This window comes from Prunus dulcis, chromosome 6 (assembly GCF_902201215.1).
Source record: "Prunus dulcis chromosome 6, ALMONDv2, whole genome shotgun sequence".
NCBI classification, from domain to species: Eukaryota; Viridiplantae; Streptophyta; class Magnoliopsida; order Rosales; family Rosaceae; genus Prunus; species Prunus dulcis.
Window position 1 is genome coordinate 4993359 of NC_047655.1, and position 20768 is coordinate 5014126.

Genomic DNA, 20768 nt, shown 5'->3' on the forward strand with positions numbered 1-20768 from the left:
AAGATAGGAGGTGTAGGGGTTGAAACTTCGAAGCGTCGATTGCAAGGATACTTTTCTTACTCTGCTCAAACCTATCTGAGAATCGAGGTGTGGGCAATGGTTGATAATCATTTGCTAAAGCTCTACCAAAAAGGTTAATGATTCGTATCCCCGTGTGGATTGGCCATTGCCTTTTTCGAGCACGCATGAGAAGAAACCACAAGACGGTTGAGCTTGGCTAGGTTTCTTCGTCCAAGGGGAGTATGCTGGTTTCTTTATCAAGTTTTTGTTCTGTTGTGTGCTTTTATTGCTATCTGAAACCTCGATTGTCTTGCTTATTAATTGCTGATTTTCCATGTTTGGGTTTTTTGATCTTGATTCTATCTTTCCCTAAGCAGTACCCTGTTGTTCTAGTAGTTAGGTTCTGTAGGCACTTAAAAATATCTTCCCACGAGTCCTGGGCCCCAAGGTGTTGGGGTTTGTTTATCCAATCGCTCAAGTCTCTATTTACTATTTATAGGATGACCCTTATAGATTCAGCATTGTGCTCTGCGTTTGTTTGTGTTTTCCTGTGCTTACAATCTCTGTGCGTTTACACCATGAGTGCCCAACTTAATGCCAGTGCTTGTCACAACAACAACACGAACCCTGTTGTGGTGAATAATGGCATATTCACCTTTCGTGTTGATAATAATGAAACTAGGTTCACTTTTGCCTTGGCCTCCAGTGTTCAAAACCACTTTGAAAACTACTATCTAGTTGGCAAAATTTTTGGGAAGTCTGTGCTTAGGAGAGTCATTATGCATCGCCTTAAAAATGACTGGAAGTGCCTTTAGGGGGATGTCTCCATCGACCATATTGGGAGGGAGTGGTATAAAGTAGAGTTTTTCTATGAGGAAGACATTAGGTATGTGTTGGAGAACAGATCTTGGTTTGTCCAAGGACAGATCTTTGCTTTCAAAATGTGGTCTCCGAAGTTCTCCTTTTTCCATACCACAGTGGACTCCATCGTGAGCTGGGTCAGAATTTTGTTCCTTCCTTTACACTATCGAGATGAAGATGTTCTAAGGGACTTAGTATCCTCCAAATCAAGTGGATGAACAGTCTCTGGTTGGGAGGCAAGGAATGTTTGTGCGAACCTGTGTGGAGTTAGATGTTACCAAACCTTTAAAGAGATGTCTAGTCTTAGGTGAAGTTGGGCAAGAAATCAAGTGCTTTATTAGTTATGAGGCTCTTTGGGAAATCTGTTTTTATTGTGGTCAGAAAAAGGAGGATATGCACGACTATCCTTTGAAAATTCTGAACATGAATTTTATCCAAGTTGAAAGGCTTGACAATGAACCTACTGTGTACCTTACTAATATGGTGCTTGATGAGGTGCTGCAACATCAGCTTTCTGAGGGAGTGATCCTTGTTTTTCCTCAACCCTCCGTTGCAAGCTCTCACACGGGAGCTAAGTTTACTGGAGAAAGAAATGTTGATAATTATTAGCCTGATGAAGATAATGATCCGGTGTGGACTATGATGGCTAACTGCAATGGGAAAGCTAAATTGAGTGTTAAGGATGGGAGAATTGCGAAAGGAGTCAAATTTAGAGATGGTGATACCTCCTCTGTTGCTCGTGGTGGAAGAAAAATTTAGAAGTCGGTGAACCAAGTGTGAAAGGGAAAGGTCAAGTTTCTCCTCCTAATCTGAGTCCAAAAGGTGGGGGAGATCAACATGTGGCTTTCAAGAGCTCCAAGAAGAGAATTGGAGAAGAATTGGAAAAGAGGGAGGCTAGTTCGGAGGCTAGCTTGGAGGTCATTGGGGTGTTTGACCCAATGTCCAACACCATTACCCCATAATCTATGAAGACGTTCATCTGAAACTATCACATCCCGAGATCGGCTCCACCGTAGCACTATATTGTTCGCTTTGGGCCTCCCTCTCTGCCCACACGGTTTTGTCTCTGGGAGCTCACGAGCAACTTTCCAGTAAGTCACCCGTCCTGAGATTGCTCTGGCCCTCTACTCGCTTAACTTCAGAGTTCCGACCACTCCGAAACCAGTGAACTCCCAAAAGGCCTCGTGCTAGATGGATGCGGATGTGCACATATAAGGCACATCGCCCCCTCTCCGTTGGTTGATATGGGATCTTACAATCCACCCCCTTAAGGGCCCTACGTCTTCGTCGGCACACTCACACCACAGGCAGAGTGGCTCTGATACCAAATTGTCACACCCCGGAATCGGCTCCGCCGTAGCACGATATTGTCCGCTTTGGGCCCCCCTCTCTACCCACAAGATTTTGTTTCTGTGAGCTCACGAGCAACTTCCCAGTGGGTCACCCATCCTGGGATTGCTCTAGCTCCCAACTCGCTTAACTTCGGAGTTCCCACGACTCCGAAGCCAGTGAGCTCCCAAAAGGCCTAGTGCTAGATTGATGCGGGTGTGCACATATAAGGTACATTGCCCCCTCTATGTTGGTTGATGTGGGATCTTACAGGAACAGTCGGGGCAGTTCCTGGCAGGGCTTTATTTTCCAAATGTTGTTTTATATTAAGTCTTTCAATTTAGATGTAGTTTGTATTCTAGATCCCAGAGCCACCTTGCAAAGGGCTGAGGCCATTGCCAAAAAAAAACTTCATTTTGATGGTGTATTCTGTGTCCCTGCAAGAGGGCAGTATGGAGGGATTGTTTTGTGCTGGAATCCTATCTATGTTAATTGCACTATTTTGAATTCCCATGATCGTTTTATGCATTGTTTGCTTCATGATATTTTAGCCAACAAGTCTTGGTTGGCAACTTTCATTTAAGCCTACCCACAAAAAGAGAAACAAAAAGACTTGTGGAATCTGATTATGAATCTTAAACCCCTTATGCGGATGTCGTGGGCTCTGCTGGGGGATTTCAACAATATTTTCTCTCCTCACGAAAAAATGAACCTAGTTCTAATAATGCTTTCCATAGAGACATTTCTACTTTTAATGCCTTTGTTAATGATTGTGATACAGTCTCTCTCCTTGCTGAGGGTGTGCCGTTCACTTGGTCCAATGGGCACCAGGATGATTCCATTATCTTTGAAAGATGGAAGAGTCTTAGCCAACCCGAATTGGCTAAATTTGTTCCCCAACTATGTGTTACTAAACTTACCTATCTGCAAATTTGACCATGGTCCCATTATATTAACTAGATCTAATCCTAGAACTGGAACTAGAAAAGTCTTTAGGTTGGAAGCCACGTGGCTTTCACATGTTGACTTCCCTCATGTCGTGAACCAATCGTGGTCCTATGCCTATGTAGGAAACCCAGCTCAACAAATCTCCACTTGCTGCAGTGTTTTCAAAACTCAATTAAGAAGATGGAATTCCGAGATCTTTGGGAATTTATTCCAAAAACTTAAAGAGACCCAAGAACACTTAAATATCATACATAACCAACTAGCTAATTCTCCTACATCCTCATTCCTTATAAGTAAGAATAATGAGCTCAATCTTAACTTAAGGACCCTTCTTGAGAAAGAAGAATTATTCTATGCCCAAAAAGCTAGGGAAACTGTCTCCAGCTTGGAGATAAAAACACAAAAAATTTCCAAACTTTTGCCACCATCCATAGGAAACGAAACCATGTTAGTAAAATTAAAGACAATAGTGGTGTCTGGAGGTGTCTGGATTGAAGCAACTCTTATGGGCAATGTCTTTGTTGAAACTTTTAGGAAACGTTTTACACAGTCTGAATCCATTGCTACCTCCAATATCCAGGACTTCATTAGCATTATTGACCCCTGTAGCTATAGTGAGGACAACCTAAACTAATGGATGATGTCTCTGAAATGGAAGTGTTTGAAGCCATTAAAAGTATTGGTGCTCTCAAAACCCCGATCCCTGATGGTTTACATGCAATTTTTTTCATCAATTTTGGGCTGAGACTAAGCATCTTCTTATTCATCTTGTCAAGGATTTCTTTTTGAACAACCTTCCTCTTAACCCTATTAACCACACTACTACTGCTCTTATTCCCAAGATTGACAACTCGGAGGTTTTTGATCACTTTAGGCCTATTAGTCTTTGTAATGTAGTTTACAAGATCATTACTAAAATCATTATTACTAGACTGAGGCCTATCCTAACTAAATGTATATCTCCTAATCAAGGTGCCATTGCCCTTGGGAGATCTATTTTTAATAACATCTTAATTGCTCATGAATTATTTAGTGACTTTAAGAGGAAAAAAGGCTCTTGTGGTGCAATGGCACTCAAATTAGACCTTAAGAAAGCCTACAACCTTCTCGATTTGAACTATATAAGAACTTGCTTAATCAAATTTGGTTTCAGTGCAAATTGGTGCGATATAATTATGAATTGTATTTCCACAACCTGTTTCTTGATTCTTCTTAATGGCAACCCAAAGGGTTTTTTTTTGTCCCATCCAGAGGTATTACACAGGGGGATCCCTTATCTCCTTATCTCTTTATTATCTGCATGGAGCCCTTTATCGGGTATCTCAATAAGTTAGCCGTGTCCACTCGGACTCAAGTCGGCTTACTGTCTTCCCCTTATGGTCATAGAATTTCTAATTTAGTCTTTGCTGATGACTGCTTAATTTTCGCCAAAGCCACGCCAGTGACTGCTAGAAAAGTTCTCACAATTCTTGTGGCTTTCTCTAAAGCCTCAGGCTAACGTATAAACTTTCATAAATCCACAATTACTTTTTCCCCCAGAGTCCATACAAATGTCAAAAACAATATTAGTACTATTTTACCACAATTGGTAAATGCTTAGGTATCCACAATATTGTTTTTTGGAAAGACCTGCAAAATGCTAGAGAGTTAATTGATAGAATTCGTTCAAAGTTTGCTAGGTGATAAGCAAACACCCTCTCTGAAGCTAGAAAACTGACCCTCATTAAGTCCAATGTTTCTAGTATGCCTAATCATGTGATGTCTTGTTTTAAGTGCCTTCCACAGGTGATTAGAGGGATGTTTGCATGCCCAAAGATCTTGGTGGCTTAGGAGTCAGGCTGGCTAATCAATTTAACCTTGCTACTCTAGCAAAGCTGGGGTGGAAATACTTTACCGACCAATCAAATTGATGGGTCAAGATTGTTACTCAAAAGTATTTAAGACATGATAACTTTTTTACTCTGAAAAAAAAATCTAATCATTATGTTGCCTGGAAGTCTATTTTGGATGCTAGATAGGTTTTGCTAAAAAAGTCTGAGGTGGGTGGTGGGAAATGGTGGTTCTCTTCCTTTCTGTACCTCCTCTCCTGGACCTCATTCCTGAGCACAAAAGAGGCCCTTTGAATCTTGATCAAAAAGTATCGGACTTTATCACAAACAACAACTGGGACAAAAATAAACTGTCTTATGTTTTAGACGATGATCTGATTGACAAAATCTTAACTATTCCTCTGCCTAGATCTAATATGTAGGATAAAATGGTCTGGGGTCCTAACTCTAAGGGATCCTTCACCATCAAAAGTGCCTACAATATTCAGATCCAGGAGCGACCATCCTACCCTCAAGCTGGTCTGCTTAAGAAAATGTGGAAGCTCAATATTCCTCCAAAAGTGAAGATTTTTGTCTCGATGCTCATTCGAAAAAGACTACAAGTGAAAGCCAGACTGCACAGATTCATGCCTCATATTAGTCCTGCTTGCCCTATCTGTCAGAACTAGCCTGAGACAATTCAACACATTTTTATGGGCTGCAACTTTGCTAAGGAGGTTTGGGGATGCTCATCTGATATCCGGCCTCTTACTTCACATACTGGTGATCTGTATAGATGGCTTTCATCGCTGGGTTGCTCTACTCCTAAGTTTGACCTGGACCTCCTTTCCAAAGCCCTCCTTATCTGCTGGCAAATCTGGGAGGCAAGAAATAACATGTTGTTCCAAGGTTCTAAGTTGCACCCGGCTTGTTGTATCCATGTTGTTGCAACTGTGGGTTTGAATTATTGGCAGCTTAATTCATCGGTCCAGAAGGAAAAAGATATTCCCATGGTGATTAAATGGCATCCCCCTTCCACTGGTTGGATTAAAGTTAACTTTGACGGGTCTCTCATGAACTCTCAAGCTTCCACAGGCTTTGTCATCCTGAACTGCGATGGTAACGTCCTTCTAGCCGGCTCTAATAACATTGGCGAGAATTCCATAAATGCGGTTGAAAGCGTTGCTCTTCGGGATGGTCTTGTTGCTGCTATTGAGAGGGATTGGGATCAAATCATGGTTGAAGGTGATTCTAAACTCGTTATTGATAGTATCCTAAAAAAAAGCAAGCCCCCCTTGGAGCATCCAACATATTATTCAGGATATTTGGTCCCTTACTTCTTATGTCGCCTCTATCCGTTTTCAGCATGTGTTCAGGGAGGCAAACTTCAAGGCTAATGTGGTTGCTAAGCTGGACCATGGGTTATCAGCACAAGTTTGTTGGTCGCTTGGTCTTCCGCTATCAGTTTGCTCCCCCTTTTATTTCGACATCTTTGGGCATTCTTGCCCTAGGGGCTTTGTTTTGTAATCTCTTTTCCGTATAAATAAAAAATAAAAAAGTAAGTGGCTTAATATAAGCCATGATGTGTAAGTCCCACATCGAAGAATAAAACAATAATATACCGTTCAAATATATAGTGGTCCACTCCCAATTGCATTGAGGTCTTTTATGATAAAATCTCACACTTAGAGATCTATTGAGCCTTCTCCCTCTTAGATGGTTAAGATGTGTACAATATTAGTGCATGATTTGGATAAGTAATAGACTCCTATTGGCCCATTAGAACAACACACAAATTGAACCAGTGATTTGAAACAACTTCTCTAGACCTCCCATTGGCTAAAACAGTCATTAACTTCAAGAAATATGTATAGTTCCGCCTAGCCCTCCCAACCCGTTCTTCCACTATATTCTTAACAATTTAGCATAAAGTGGTGAAATTAAATATGTACCTAGAGTTCTAAAACAGAGGAAAACATGGGAATAATTTAAGGAAACGTTACATCCTCATTTAAAATATGTTTTTATTTCAAGTAGAACTTAGGCGTTATTTACAATAACACCCGTTTAGGTTTTCGACATTTTCACTAAACCTCTTAAGGTTTCAGAAATTATATGAACGCTCCCTGAGATTTCAATTTGCTTTCACAAAATTCCTTTTCGTTGTTCATCCAAAAATAATTCGTTTATTAGTTTTCCATCAAACAATGATGTTAAGTTTTCCATCAAACAATGATGAGACTTTGTTTACAAGCTTCTGTCTTTGGGTTCTTGACACACATCACACACTGAACTAGTGACTTGAAAACCCTTCTTCTCTCATTGGCTCAAGCAATCATTGAGATCAACTTCATTCCGAGCACAATATGAATAGTTGCACCTAGCCTGCCAATTCTTCCACTATAGCGTGCCTAAGTGCATAACAATTTAACATAAAGTATTAAAAACTAATTGGTACCTGATAACTTATTTTTATTTATAAAAAAAAGATAGTAAATCTGGTTTAACCCCTTCAAATTAATTTTCTCTTACATCTAATCCACCCCTTCAAATAGTAAACCTGGTTTAACCCCTTCAAATTAATTTTCTCTCACACACACTACACAGATGCTAGAACTCGAATTCAGGACCTTGCCCACTTTCTTTATCTATAAATAAAACCCAATTTTTATAGTTAAAAACTCATGCCTATGATCCAACTCAGTAGGTTACCTAATCAAGCTCAAAATCTGGTTTATTTTACTTTTTAGATTCCAAAAATACTTGTTTTCTTTAATTAAAACAATGTCAGCTATTGAAGAAAATTTCCTACTTACCTTTTATGATTAAACACACTAATGGATTTGACAATATAATATACCTAATTATTTATTTTTTTATGAACGAAAAATTACTTATTATCTTATAAATAAATATAATATATATATGTTATGGAAAATAATATACCAATTTTTTAATGTACCTAGGATTTTTTTGTAAATAACATATCTACTACAAACTAACATACCTATTATGAATGGAACATTGTATATTAGGTACATTATTTACATGTAGGTACATTGTATATTAGGTACCTATTATGATTGGTAAAAATAATATACCTATTTTCAAAATAAATGATGTACCTTTTAAAAAATAGTGTATATATTTTTTTGTAAATTACGTTTTTGTTGTAGTTGTATCATGGGAACATAAATATAACCCTAAAATTGAGGAAACAAAATTTAGTCAACTTTATTATTATTATTATTATTTTGGGGTAGGGGTAATCTGTTATAAAATAATTTAGGGATTAAAAGCCTGATATGAGGGGGAATGCCCAACCAAAAAAAACAAAACGGGATCTTAATATGCTAGAAATAAGGGATTATTAATTAAAAATTAGGGAGTTAATGACATGCTTGAAAATAAATTACAATGGCATCTATTGTAATTTAGTTAATAAAACTATGACATATCTATATTACATGGCAAAATATTTTAAAATTAGGTATTAGACAGAAATTTATATATGAATGGGTATATGTTTAGGATATAAGAATTACAAGGGCCTATATCTAACGGATCCCCCAAAAAAAAAAAAAAAAAAAAAAAAAGGAAAGAAGAAAAACAGGGGAGAATTTGGAGAAATAAAGAAAATTTTGCACGCATATGAGGAAGAAGAAGCTAACTAAACTAACCCAATCCCTTTGGTTCCACCAGTAACAAGAGCAGTCAATGCCCATATGAACGTGTTATGCTGGCCTGGCCAATGTTGATGATGGTACAATAATTGTACAAAAACGTACGAAAATTAAAATTTAGATACCATACTATTAGACCAAATGATCATTAATCTTACCATTTAGTCGTTTATTAATACATTAATGCCACCTTATTTTTTTTACATAAAATTACAGCATGCACACACTTTATTAGATGAATCAGTTGTATATATATATATATATATATATATATATATATATATATGCATACACAGAACCATTTCCAAGTCATGCTCCTTGGAAGAGGAGGCCATTGACAGTCACCCCTCCATCGACAGAAATAGTTTGGCCAGTTATGTAAGAGGCGGCCGGTAGGCACAGAAATGCTACCAAGGAAGACACCTCTTCTGGCTCTCCTGGACGTCTTAATGGGGTTCGAGACTTGATGATCTTCAAAGATTTTTCGTTGCCAAGAAACTACATGTTTAGAAAACAGAACAGATACGACACATATATTAGTAGCTGCTAAATCCAAGCTTGTAAAGTATAAACATAGTTTTCGTAATTGGTCAAGCTCTCCAACAAAAAGACTCGAGGTACCAATTATTATCCCAACTTTTGAGTACCAACTCATGTGTGACACGTACAACGAGCTCACATATAGGTAAATAAATACTGTCAAATTAATTGGAATAATAATTGGTACTTTTGTTCCTAGTCGTGCCTTCGGGGCCTAAGCATGAATTGGCAATGTTGCAGTGCCCTTTCTTTCCTTCTATTTACTTTTGATCCCACTTAGAGCATGCTTAATTTGGTGATCCCCACTTTATTAACATGAAACTGATCATGATATAAAAAATTAAAAAAATTAAAAAAACCCATCACAATGCTAACTAGTTAGAAATACATAAAAACAAGCACATGATCTGGATACGATCATCTTACATGGTCACCGAGGGGAGTTGTGATGAACCAAGGCGCAATACTGTTAGTTCTTATGTTATCTTTTGCCCACTCGCATGCCAAGTTTTTGGCTAATTGATTTATTGCTCCTGAAACACAAAACATAAACGCTTTAATCGCAGAACACAAAGTTTCTTTTGTTTTTTTTTTTCCTTTCTAAGTCCTAAACCCTATATATTATATATCTGTGTAAGGAAATTAAGGCACCTTTAGCGGCAGAATATATAGATCCAACTTCCAATGAAATCACACCAGCAACAGAAGACAGAAAAACAATGCTGCCGGCTCCTGAAGCTTTGAGCAGAGGATGTGCAAGTTGGCACAAATGATAAGCAGATTCAAGATTGGTACTCATAAGAAATGTGTAATCTTCAGCTGTGAACTCCGTCGTTGGTTTTGTTATGTTTGTTCCCACATTGTTTATCTACAAATATGCAGCAAATATGCAGTGAAGTGACTCTAAATTAAAAGAAAATGGGGCTTAGAAGGACTTGAACACAGGGAGGCCTTGTTTATTAGCTCCTCTCATTGGTCCTTGCATTCTACCTCATTTCTCCCATGCATATTTTTAACTAAAACCGTGAAAACGAAAACACTTACCAAACGAGCCCAAATTAAACTTTTAGCTAATAACATTTTGATCTATCTACACAGTCTTCACTTTGTTGAAAGGGGTCTTGAAATCAAATTTAATGGACGAGAAGATAACCGTTTTCGATTTTAACTATCCTCAAATTTTCCAAGTTAATTCTACTCGAACTAGAAAATCTATTCTGTGACATCTTGTCTGCTAAAAAAGCTAATACCAGTTCAATTTTCTCTGTGACAAAAAATCCTTAATAAAACAATAAGTATGATTTTTTGTACTTGGAATTTCACAACATTGTCCTGTACTTACAAGGATGTTGAGTTTCCCATCAAACAGGGATGAAAGCTTGTTTATAAGGTCCTCTCTTTGGGATTTTGATACCACATCACACACTGAACCAGTGACCTTGAAACCCTTCTTCTCCCATTGACTCAAGCAGTCATTGAGGTCAACTTCATTCCGAGCACAAGTGTGAATAGTTGCACCAAACCCTGCCAATTCTTCCACTATAGCATACCTAATTACATTAACAATTTAACATAAAGTATTAAAACTAAGTGGTACCAATAATTTATTTTTATTTATATATATTATAAACAAAAAAAGGAAGAAGAAAAACAGGGGAGAATTTGGAGAAGTAAAGAAAATGTTGCAGCATATGAAAATTGAAAAGATTAATTAATGTTCTTTTTCCAAATGGAAAGCATAATAACTTAATAAGAAATTATTCAGGAAGAAGAGAAAGCTAAGTAAACTAACCCAATCCCTCTGGTTCCACCAGTAACAAGAGCAGTCAATCCCTCAAGAGACCATCTTCTCTCTCTGCTACTCATATCTGATCTCTCTCTCTCTCTCTCTCTCTCTCTCTCTCTCTCTCTCTCTCACATCTCTATTAATGGGTTTTTTTATAGTTCTATTATCAGTATTGGGTGGCCAGGACAAGCGGTGTACTACGTGGCAGCTGATGGTGCAGCAACTTGCTTCTTTTGTTGGTCTGAAATGCTGGTATTTCTAGTGGAGTGACATGTATAACTATGATTAAATGATTCGCCCAAAAACAAGCTCTGCATATATGGAACTACTTGTACATGAGTTTTTTACATTTTTTGGTGCAAGTACAAATATTTGATAGCACAGAGGTTTTGGAAAGAGACAACGAATCTGCATACCTTTTAAATCTTTTAATTTCTCATGAACTAATTAATGCAACTCGTCGACCGAAATGGGTTTGTGCAGACATGGGCCAAAGCCCGAACAAATCCATAGCTAAAGTTTGATAAGTCCGACCCATTTTTTTGTTAGGTAGGGCTTAGGCTAATAGTTTGCAATCTACACATGGCCCGTTTGAACCCGAATGTCCTAGTCCTGGCGAGGCAATGAAATCCAAGCCCGACCCGCAATAATGTGTAGGTTTGTGGAAAGGGTCTATGCACGTGGGAGTTTTATAGTTTTCATGACTATTGCCCAACAACCTTGACTGCACAGCTGTTCGCCCGATTTGATAATGAATGCACTGCACTGCAGTCAAACCGAGCCAACAGTTGTGTAGTTATAGAATATTAATACTTTCAAATTTCAATAGCTTTGATTGAGAATTATCGACAAAGCCTTAGTCCATTAGAAAGATCATTTTCTAGGCTTCAATTTAGTGTGGTCAAAGTCTTCATTTGGAGTTGGAATGCAAGGTTGCTTGATCATTCATGACGTATGCATGCATTATTGTTGTTAATGGAAAAGTTAGGATAGCTGCATTGTTATCATGAAATGGCACTTGCAACCCTATCACTCGATGAGAAGAAGAAGTGGATGCAAAGAAGACATAAACAATCCAAAGAATACGAAAGTGCCACACCACCAAAGCCAAAAGAGAACAAAATTATATCAAATGGAATTGTGGGTCAGGTGAAGGAGCCAAGTGATAAGTGTGGATATATTCAAATAAGATTATTTCCTTTAATATGGGTTAGGTGAAGGAGCCAAGTGCGAGTATAATGTGTGTTTGAAATAATCTTTGTTTTGCAAGTTGTTTAAAACACCACAACATATTTATCCTAGAAGAATTACAAATATTAATTATAAGAAGTAAGCTTCAAATTAAGTATGGTATTTACTCTAATTTGCATTCGATAAACTTAACTGACAATCTAAATGGTGATCAGGCATCAAGAAAATCAATCAAGTTATTAAACATGATGATTAAGAATCCAATATCAAAAGGTAATCACTAGATAGAAAAACAAGAAAACTAGATTATCACACTAGGACTACATCATGCCCTAACTAAAGAGTTTTATTTAAATAAATAAAAGTAAAATGTTATAAAGCTAAGAAAATACATGAAGGAAAATCTAGTTATTACAAACAATTGAGAACTAAAAGTAGAACTAAGAGAATTTGAGGGACATGAGCTCTAGAGAGATGTTAAATATCCCACTTAAATAAGGAATTTCCAAAACCCAATTGAATAAAGAGAAGTTCTAATTAAAACATAATTAGGTAAGAATTACATAAGCCCTTTAGAAGCCCACGAATGGCCCAGCAGTTCCCCTTTTTTTTATCTTTTAAAATAATAATAATAATAATAATAAGGAGGTCTCCACATGCAGTAAGAACAGTAGCAAGGATGTAATCATCCACCTCAAAACCCTCTGTTCGCATCCGAAAAGAGAAGTGGGAAAATAAACTCCCTTTATTTATTTACAGTCTTCTCTGCATATTTGTGGGCGTGTATTAGGAAACCACAACCTCTTTTAAGTTCTCTTCTTTTGCTAAAATACTGTAGGAAAAGAGAGCCAACCTACTATTTAATTAATATAAAATAGAAAAGAGAGGAAGAAGAAAGAAAGAAAGAAAGTAGGTCGACTCGTGATACATGTGTTTAGCAAGAAAAATTAAAGTCTTAAACCAATATGTTTTCTTGGAGAACCTTAGTTTTCCTTTCATAAAGCAACATGGGCTAAATACATATTATTTTAATTAATGTGTACCAAAGTTGATATTGATATTGAATGATTACTTCACCTTTTTAGTTGATATTGATTGATAAGTAAAATTTGGGTTATTGTAAATGTGCTCCAAAGATTGATATTCTTTTCCTCTTGCTTTCTCTACTATTCTCTTCATTATTTTCTTTGTTTTCAATATCTGTAGGAAAAAATGAAAACATGTGTATGTATTTATCTTGTGTTTATGAATCTTTTCATTATGCAAATCTGTCTATAGGCTTAAAAAAAACAAAGTATGGAAGGAAATTCTCAAACTCCTACCATTAACACATCTCTTACCAACCCAAATGAAAGTCCTAGTCCTATACCTACCCTTGCTACCACTGAGCGATTAGTTCAAGGGGGAACATCTACACTTCTCCTAATTCCTAAGAAGAGAGTACCTGTTAAGAAAGCATCGGAGGTTTGGAATTTGAGGGAGATGAGCTTTAGAGAGATGTTAAATATCCCACTTAAATAAGGAATTTCCAAAACCCAATCAAATAAAGAGAAGTTCTAATTAAAACATACAGTCCTGATCTCTTGGACCCCTGTAGTCCAAGAGATTTATGGTCACTCACCGTTGGATGTAAATTCAACGGTTGACTTGAATCGGGTAATAATCATTTATGTCATATTGCATTTATATATATCATTTTGAACCATTTGATTAATATCCAACGGTGGGTGACCACAATCTCTTGGACTCCTGTGGTCCAAGAGATTGGGACTGTTAAAACATAATTAGGTAAGAATTACATAAGCCCTTTAGAAGCCCACGAATGGGCCAGCAGTTCCCTTTTTTTTTATCTTTTAAAATAATAATAATAATAATAATAAGGAGGTCTCCACATGCAGTAAGAACAGTAGCAAGGATGTAATCATCCACCTCAAAACCCTCTGTTCGTATCCGAAAAGAGGAGTGGGAAAATAAACTCCCTTTATTTATTTACAGTCTTCTCTGCATATTTGTGGGCGTGTATTAGGAAACCACAACCTCTTTTAAGTTCTCTTCTTTTGCTAAAATACTGTAGGAAAAGAGAGCCAACCTACTATTTAATTAATATAAAATAGAAAAGAGAGGAAGAAGAAGAAAGAAAGAAAGTAGGTCGACTCGTGATACATGTGTTTAGCAAGAAAAATTAAAGTCTTAAACCAATATGTTTTCTTGGAGAACCTTAGTTTTCCTTTCATAAAGCAACATGGGCTAAATACATATTAATTTAATTAATGTGTACCAAAGTTGATATTGATATTGAATGATTACTTCACCTTTTTAGTTGATATTGATTGATAAGTAAAATTTGGGTTATTGTAAATGTGCTCCAAAGATTGATATTATTTTCCTCTTGCTTTCTCTACTATTCTCTTCATTATTTTCTTTGTTTTCAATATCTGTAGGAAAAAATGAAAACATGTGTATGTATTTATCTTGTGTTTATGAATCTTTTCATTATGCAAATCTGTCTATAGGCTTAAAAAAAACAAAGTATGGAAGGAAATTCTCAAACTCCTACCATTAACACATCTCTTACCAACCCAAATGAAAGTCCTAGTCCTATACCTACCCTTGCTACCACTGAGCGATTAGTTCAAGGGGGAACATCTACACTTCTCCTAATTCCTAAGAAGAGAGTACCTGTTAAGAAAGCATCGGAGGTTTGGAATTTGAGGGAGATGAGCTCTAGAGAGATGTTAAATATCCCACTTAAATAAGGAATTTCCAAAACCCAATCGAATAAAGAGAAGTTCTAATTAAAACATAATTAGGTAAGAATTACATAAGCCCTTTAGAAGCCCACGAATGGCGCAGCAGTTCCCCTTTTTTTTATCTTTTAAAATAATAATAATAATAATAATAAGGAGGTCTCCACATGCAGTAAGAACAGTAGCAAGGATGTAATCATCCACCTCAAAACCCTCTGTTCGCATCTGATACATGAGCTTCATAGCCTCCTGGCAGGGACCATTCTTTGCATAACCCACTATCATAGCCTTCCAAGAAACCAAATTCCGTTCTGGCATGCTGTCAAAAACATTAGACATGGCAGGACTTTTATTTGCAAAGGAGTGAATCAAGTTCCAGTGCAAAACGGTTTCCATCTAGGCGCATGCTTTCAAAGCGAATGAGTAAGTAAATGCGTTGGGATCCATCCCATCCTCCATCATTTCATTCAAAAGCATCGCACATTAGCGCAATTCACTTGCGCATTTCATCAAACAGCTTCTGTGCATAAGCAAAGGTGCAACTTCAGCAGCTTTTATGGAGTTTTCCGACAACCGAAGGTGCAAGTGCACGTCCTTGCACCTGCACAGGTCCGCCACTGTGACCAAGCAACCTTATGAGCATCACAACTTGGGCTTTGCAACTCCAAATGAAGACTTTGACCATACTAAAGTGAAGCCCATAAAAAGATCTTTCCAATGGACTAAGGGCTTGTCACCAATTCTCAATGAAAGCTATCAAAAATATTAATATTCACAGTTGCTGGCTCGGTTTGACAGTGAATGCACTGTAGTCTGCTTATAGGCATGAATTGGACTAGTACCTCCATTCATAAAATTATGGGCAAATATGGACCTTGAAGCACTTTGTCTTATCTTTCCAACTAGCCCATCTTAAGACAAAATCAGAAAGACCTTCAAATATCAGTGTTGGCACAGTAATACAGATGCTTCAAATTTCACCTTAAGTTGCCTTGTCTTGAAATACTACTTTGATTGGCTGCTCTAAAAATTCTAGAAAAATTACATAGACATCTTCAAGCTCTTAACTTCACTCTTCAATTGGCCTTGCACATGAATTTCACCAAAAAGTTGTAATTTCATTGAAAACCGAAATTAAGCGTTCCGGAAAGCTGAAAATGAAGACAGTAAAGTAAGTCTTCTTTAAAGCAAATTCTCCTAAATAAAAAGGGTGAATAAATTAGTATATTTATGAACTTATCAGTGGTTATTCATATTCCATATATTTATAATAAAGAAAAATGGAGATGGCAGTTCACACACGCCTCTCTCTTCTTTTTTTAGGAGAAGTCTTTTTCTCTTTTTTTGTTTTTTATCTCTCTTCTTCTTCCTGTCTCCAATTCTCTCTCTTTTCTTCCTCTCTCCGATTTTTCTTCCTCTTTTTTTCTCATTCTCTATCTCTCTATTTCTTTCTTTTGCTGGAAGAAGATGAGAGGGTCTGAGGGTGGGGAGGTGGTTGGGACCGTTTGGTAGAAGAAGCGAGTGGTGATGTGCTGCGTTATATTTGTGAGGGGTATTTTTGGCATGAAAAAATTGATTCCTTTCACCCTTCTCCAATCCAACCTCCTCTCTCAAGAATCAAATCTCTTCAATAGCAGGAATCAGGAATTAGATTTGTTGTGGGTCCCACATTATTGTTCATTCCACCAATATAAGTAAACAAAGGAGTTATACGGAATGAGAATGACTGCCAATTTCCATTCCGGTTATGTAAACATGCCATCATTGATTGGTGAATGGGACAAAAAGAAACTGGTGGGGTTAGACAAAAAAACCAGAGATCCCATATACGGTTCATCAAAGTTGAGCTGGGCTAGACATCTTCCCACTTTTGGTTACACGGTGGCCCACACCAGCTACCGTGGAAGATTTCATATTTCATATCATTACCAGCTTCTATTTTCTCATATTTCTGTGGCTGCGGCTGCTGCTGCTCATATGGGATTATAAATTTATAACACAAGTTACCAGCTTGTAGGACTTTGGCGGACTTGCTCATAATATCTATATATAAATAACACTATACATACCCAAGGAATCAATCAAACATTAAGGTGATGATGTTTAGACAAGTTTGTCATCAAAATCACAGCTGAGAATTTAAATACATACAAAAACGTTATGTCTGTTTGAGCTGGCCTAGCAAATGTAGATGATGGTGCAGTACAAAAACGTACAAAAAAATAAAAATTGCGTTCCTCCCACTGGACCAAGTGATCATTCATCATCTTATCATCACATTTATTAAAACATTGATGCCTCCTCATTTTACATAAAACTACAACACACTCACTTTATTAGATGGATCAGTTTGGTTTTTATCTGACCTCAAGTGTCTGCCTACTAGCAGATATGTATGCATAAAGAGAACCATTTCCAAGTCATGCTCCTTGGAAGAGGACGCCATTCACAGTCACCCCTCCGTCAACGCAAATAGTTTGGCCAGTTATGTAAGAGGCTGCCGGTAGGCATAGAAATGCCACCAAGGCTGACACCTCTTCTGGCTCTCCAGGGCGTCCTAACGGTGTTCGAGAGTTGATGATCTTCAAAGTTTTTTCGTGACCGAGAAACTACATGTATAGAAAACAGAAACAGATAAGACACATATTTAGTAGCTGCTAACTTCCAAGTTTATTAGGTATAAACATAATTTTCATAATCTGTCAAGCTCTTCAGCAAATAAGACTACATATACCAATTATAAATACATTTGAATTTTCTACTTGGTGCAAATAAATACAATCTACAATGAGCTCAGATATAAATAAATGAAACATTCTCACATCAAGTTAAGATAAAAAATGTTAAGATAATAGCTGGTACTTTTAGGCCTAATCGTGCAATGCCTTTTCTTTTCTTTTATACATTTGATCCCAATTAGAGCATACTTAATTCGCATGTGTGAAGTGATCATGACATGGGGTAAAAAACCCATTAATCCTACCTATACATAAAAACAAGCACATGATCTAGATATTATCATCTTACATGATCACCGAGGAGAGTTTTGATGAACCATGGTGCAACACTATTAGTCCTTATGTTATCTTTTGCCCACTCACATGCCAAGTTTTTGGCTAATTGATTCATTGCTCCTGAAACACAAAACAGAAAAGCGTACGTCAACATATAAGGTCAATTCTTCAATTGCAGAACACAAATTTTTTAGGGTTTTTTTTCCAAGTCCTAAACCTTATATTATATATATGTGTGTGTAGGGAAATCAAGGCACCTTTAGTGGCAGAATATATAGTTCCAATCTCCAGTGAAACCACACCAGCAACAGAAGACAGAAAAACAATGTTACCGGCTCCTGAAGCTTTGAGCAAAGGATGTGCAAGTTGGCACAAGTGATAAGCAGATTCAAGATTGGTACTCATAAGAAATGTGTAATCTTCAGCTGTGTACTCCGTTGTCGGTTTTGGTATGTTAGTTCCCACATTGTTTATCTGCACCACACATAAAATTTGCATGCCTTAATTAATTCAAAGCTCAGCAAATATACAGTGAAGTGACTCTAAAAAGAAAATGAGACTTTTCTTTTTCATATAAGCGATAATCTAAACTACATGGAGATGGGGTTTCTCACACACACTGCAGTGCCATGGGGGATCTTGATCTAGTGAAACACAATGTTCATTCGAACTAGAGCATCTATGCCATCTTGTCTGCTACAAAAGCTGATACCGATTCTATTTTCACTATGACCAAAAATCCTTAATAAAAGAACAAGAAAACAAAAAGTGATCCTTGGTACTTAGAATTTATGGTCTTATACTTACAAGGATGTTAAGTTTTCCATCAAACAATGATGAGACTTTGTATATAAGCTCCTCTCTTTGGCTTTTTGACACCACATCACAGACTGAACCAGTGACCTTGAAACCCTTCTTCCCCCATTGATTCAAGCAGTCGTTGAGGTCAACTTCATTCCGAGCACAAGTATGAATAGTTGCACCTAGCCCTGCCAATTCTTCCACTATAGCATACCTAATTACATTAACAATTTAACATAAAGTATTAAAACTAATTGGTACCCATAATTTATTTTTTATTTATAAATAAAAATAAAAAGAAGAAAAACAGGGGAGAATTTGGAGAAATAAAGAAAATTTGCATGGATATGACAATTGAAAAGATTAATCAAGGGTCTAATCATAATTGAAAACATAACAAGCAAATAATAAGGAAGAAGAGAAAGCTAACTAAACTAACCCAATCCCTTTGGTTCCACCAGTAACAAGAGCAGTCAATTCCTCAAGAGACCATCTTTTCTCTCTGCTACTCATATTTGATTTCTCTCTCTGATCGCTCTCTCTCTCACTCTCTCTCTCTCTCTCCCTCTCTCTCACACACACACACACACATCTATTAGTGGGCTTTTATAGTATTAGGTGGCCGACAAGTGGTGTACGTAGCAGCTGATGGTGCAGCAACGTGTTTCTCATCGAATCAGACTCTCACCGATCTCACTCACCAACACCAACTGCATTTTATTCAAAAGAGGTAATTTATTTAGGGAGCTGATTTTCTCACTTTTTTTTTCCACTTATACTTTTTTTGCTTTTTAATAATTCTTTTTTTTGCTTTTTAATAATTTTAATTAATTTTTTTCTTTTTTATTCTTTTTCTTTCTTATTCTACTATTGTCATACATTAATTTCTTTTTACTTCACTTTTATATTATTTATTTAGCTTTAATGTCAAAATGGTCCATGTGTTTTATCACCTTGGCCAATTTAGTCCATGTGTTTTTAATTTGGCCAATTTGATCTATGTGTTTAAGATCATAATCAATTTGGCATGTTCCGTTAAAGTTGCCGATAATGAACATGATAATCTTTTTTCATTTTATTTTGAAAACCTATAAAACTTTTTGAAGTTAATAAAAAGTTGTATTAATTTTAAAATACATTAAAAGTTCAATTAAACTAAAATATATCATTAGAAAAAATATAAAAAAACTTGAAAAGAGAAAGAAAAAAAGGGTGTAGTCTAGTCAGGAAGGGGAGAAACTGCTTAGCGGGTGGAGAAGTGGGAAGGACCATTGCGGAGTGCTAAGGCTGCATGAGTTTTTAGTATATATATATATTAGAGGTGGGTGCATTGGAGTTGGGAGGTAAGTGTGGCTTGGAGAGTTGGGGCCTTTGGGTGTCGGTGGAGAAAATGGTTGAGGATGGAGATTGACATAGTTGTTGGGTTGCTCCCACTTCTACAATCGATGTGCAGCTCCTCCCCTCCCTGACTATGCCCTTCTTTTCTTTTTTCTAATGCTTAATTCAACTTTTTATTAACTTCATTAAGCATTATAGGTCTTTTAAAAATAAAATAAAAATATTATCATGTTTATTTAACGGCATAAAGAAAAAAGAAATAATATAAAAGTATAAAGAAAAAGAAAATGGAATGCAAGTTGGAAAATTAAGTATAACGAAAAAGAAATAATATAAAAGTGAAGTAAAAAGAAATTAATGTAGGATAGGGGTAGAATAGGAAAGAGAGAGTGAACAAAAAAGAACAATATTAATTAAAAAGTATTTAAAAAAACAAAAGGGAGTGAAAGTGGAGAAAAGGAGAGTGGGAAAATAAACTCCCTTTATTTATTTACAGTCTTCTCTGCATATTTGTGGGCGTGTATTAGGAAACCACAACCTCTTTTAAGTTCTCTTCTTTTGCTAAAATACTGTAGGAAAAGAGAGCCAACCTACTATTTAATTAATATAAAATAGAAAAGAGAGGAAGAAGAAGAAAGAAAGAAAGTAGGTCGACTCGTGATACATGTGTTTAGCAAGAAAAATTAAAGTCTTAAACCAATATGTTTTCTTGGAGAACCTTA

At 36.7% G+C, this 20768-nt stretch overlaps 2 protein-coding genes across 2 annotated transcripts; both read right to left on the reverse strand.

Annotated features, from left to right (window-relative positions):
- Window positions 1-8733: 8733 nt before the first annotated feature.
- Window positions 8734-11057, reverse strand: LOC117630018 (tropinone reductase homolog At5g06060-like). The gene is made up of 5 exons (XM_034362720.1): window positions 10962-11057; window positions 10512-10719; window positions 9821-10037; window positions 9596-9702; window positions 8734-9127 (listed from the first exon to the last, which is right to left on the reverse strand). Exons 1-5 carry the CDS (start codon window positions 11033-11035, stop codon window positions 8939-8941), a joined length of 795 nt encoding a protein of 264 aa, XP_034218611.1. The 5' UTR covers window positions 11036-11057; the 3' UTR covers window positions 8734-8938.
- Window positions 11058-16970: 5913 nt separating this feature from the next.
- On the reverse strand, window positions 16971-19266 carry LOC117630017 (tropinone reductase homolog At5g06060-like). The gene is made up of 5 exons (XM_034362719.1): window positions 19148-19266; window positions 18715-18922; window positions 18165-18381; window positions 17921-18027; window positions 16971-17502 (listed from the first exon to the last, which is right to left on the reverse strand). Exons 1-5 carry the CDS (start codon window positions 19219-19221, stop codon window positions 17314-17316), a joined length of 795 nt encoding a protein of 264 aa, XP_034218610.1. The 5' UTR covers window positions 19222-19266; the 3' UTR covers window positions 16971-17313.
- Window positions 19267-20768: the final 1502 nt, after the last annotated feature.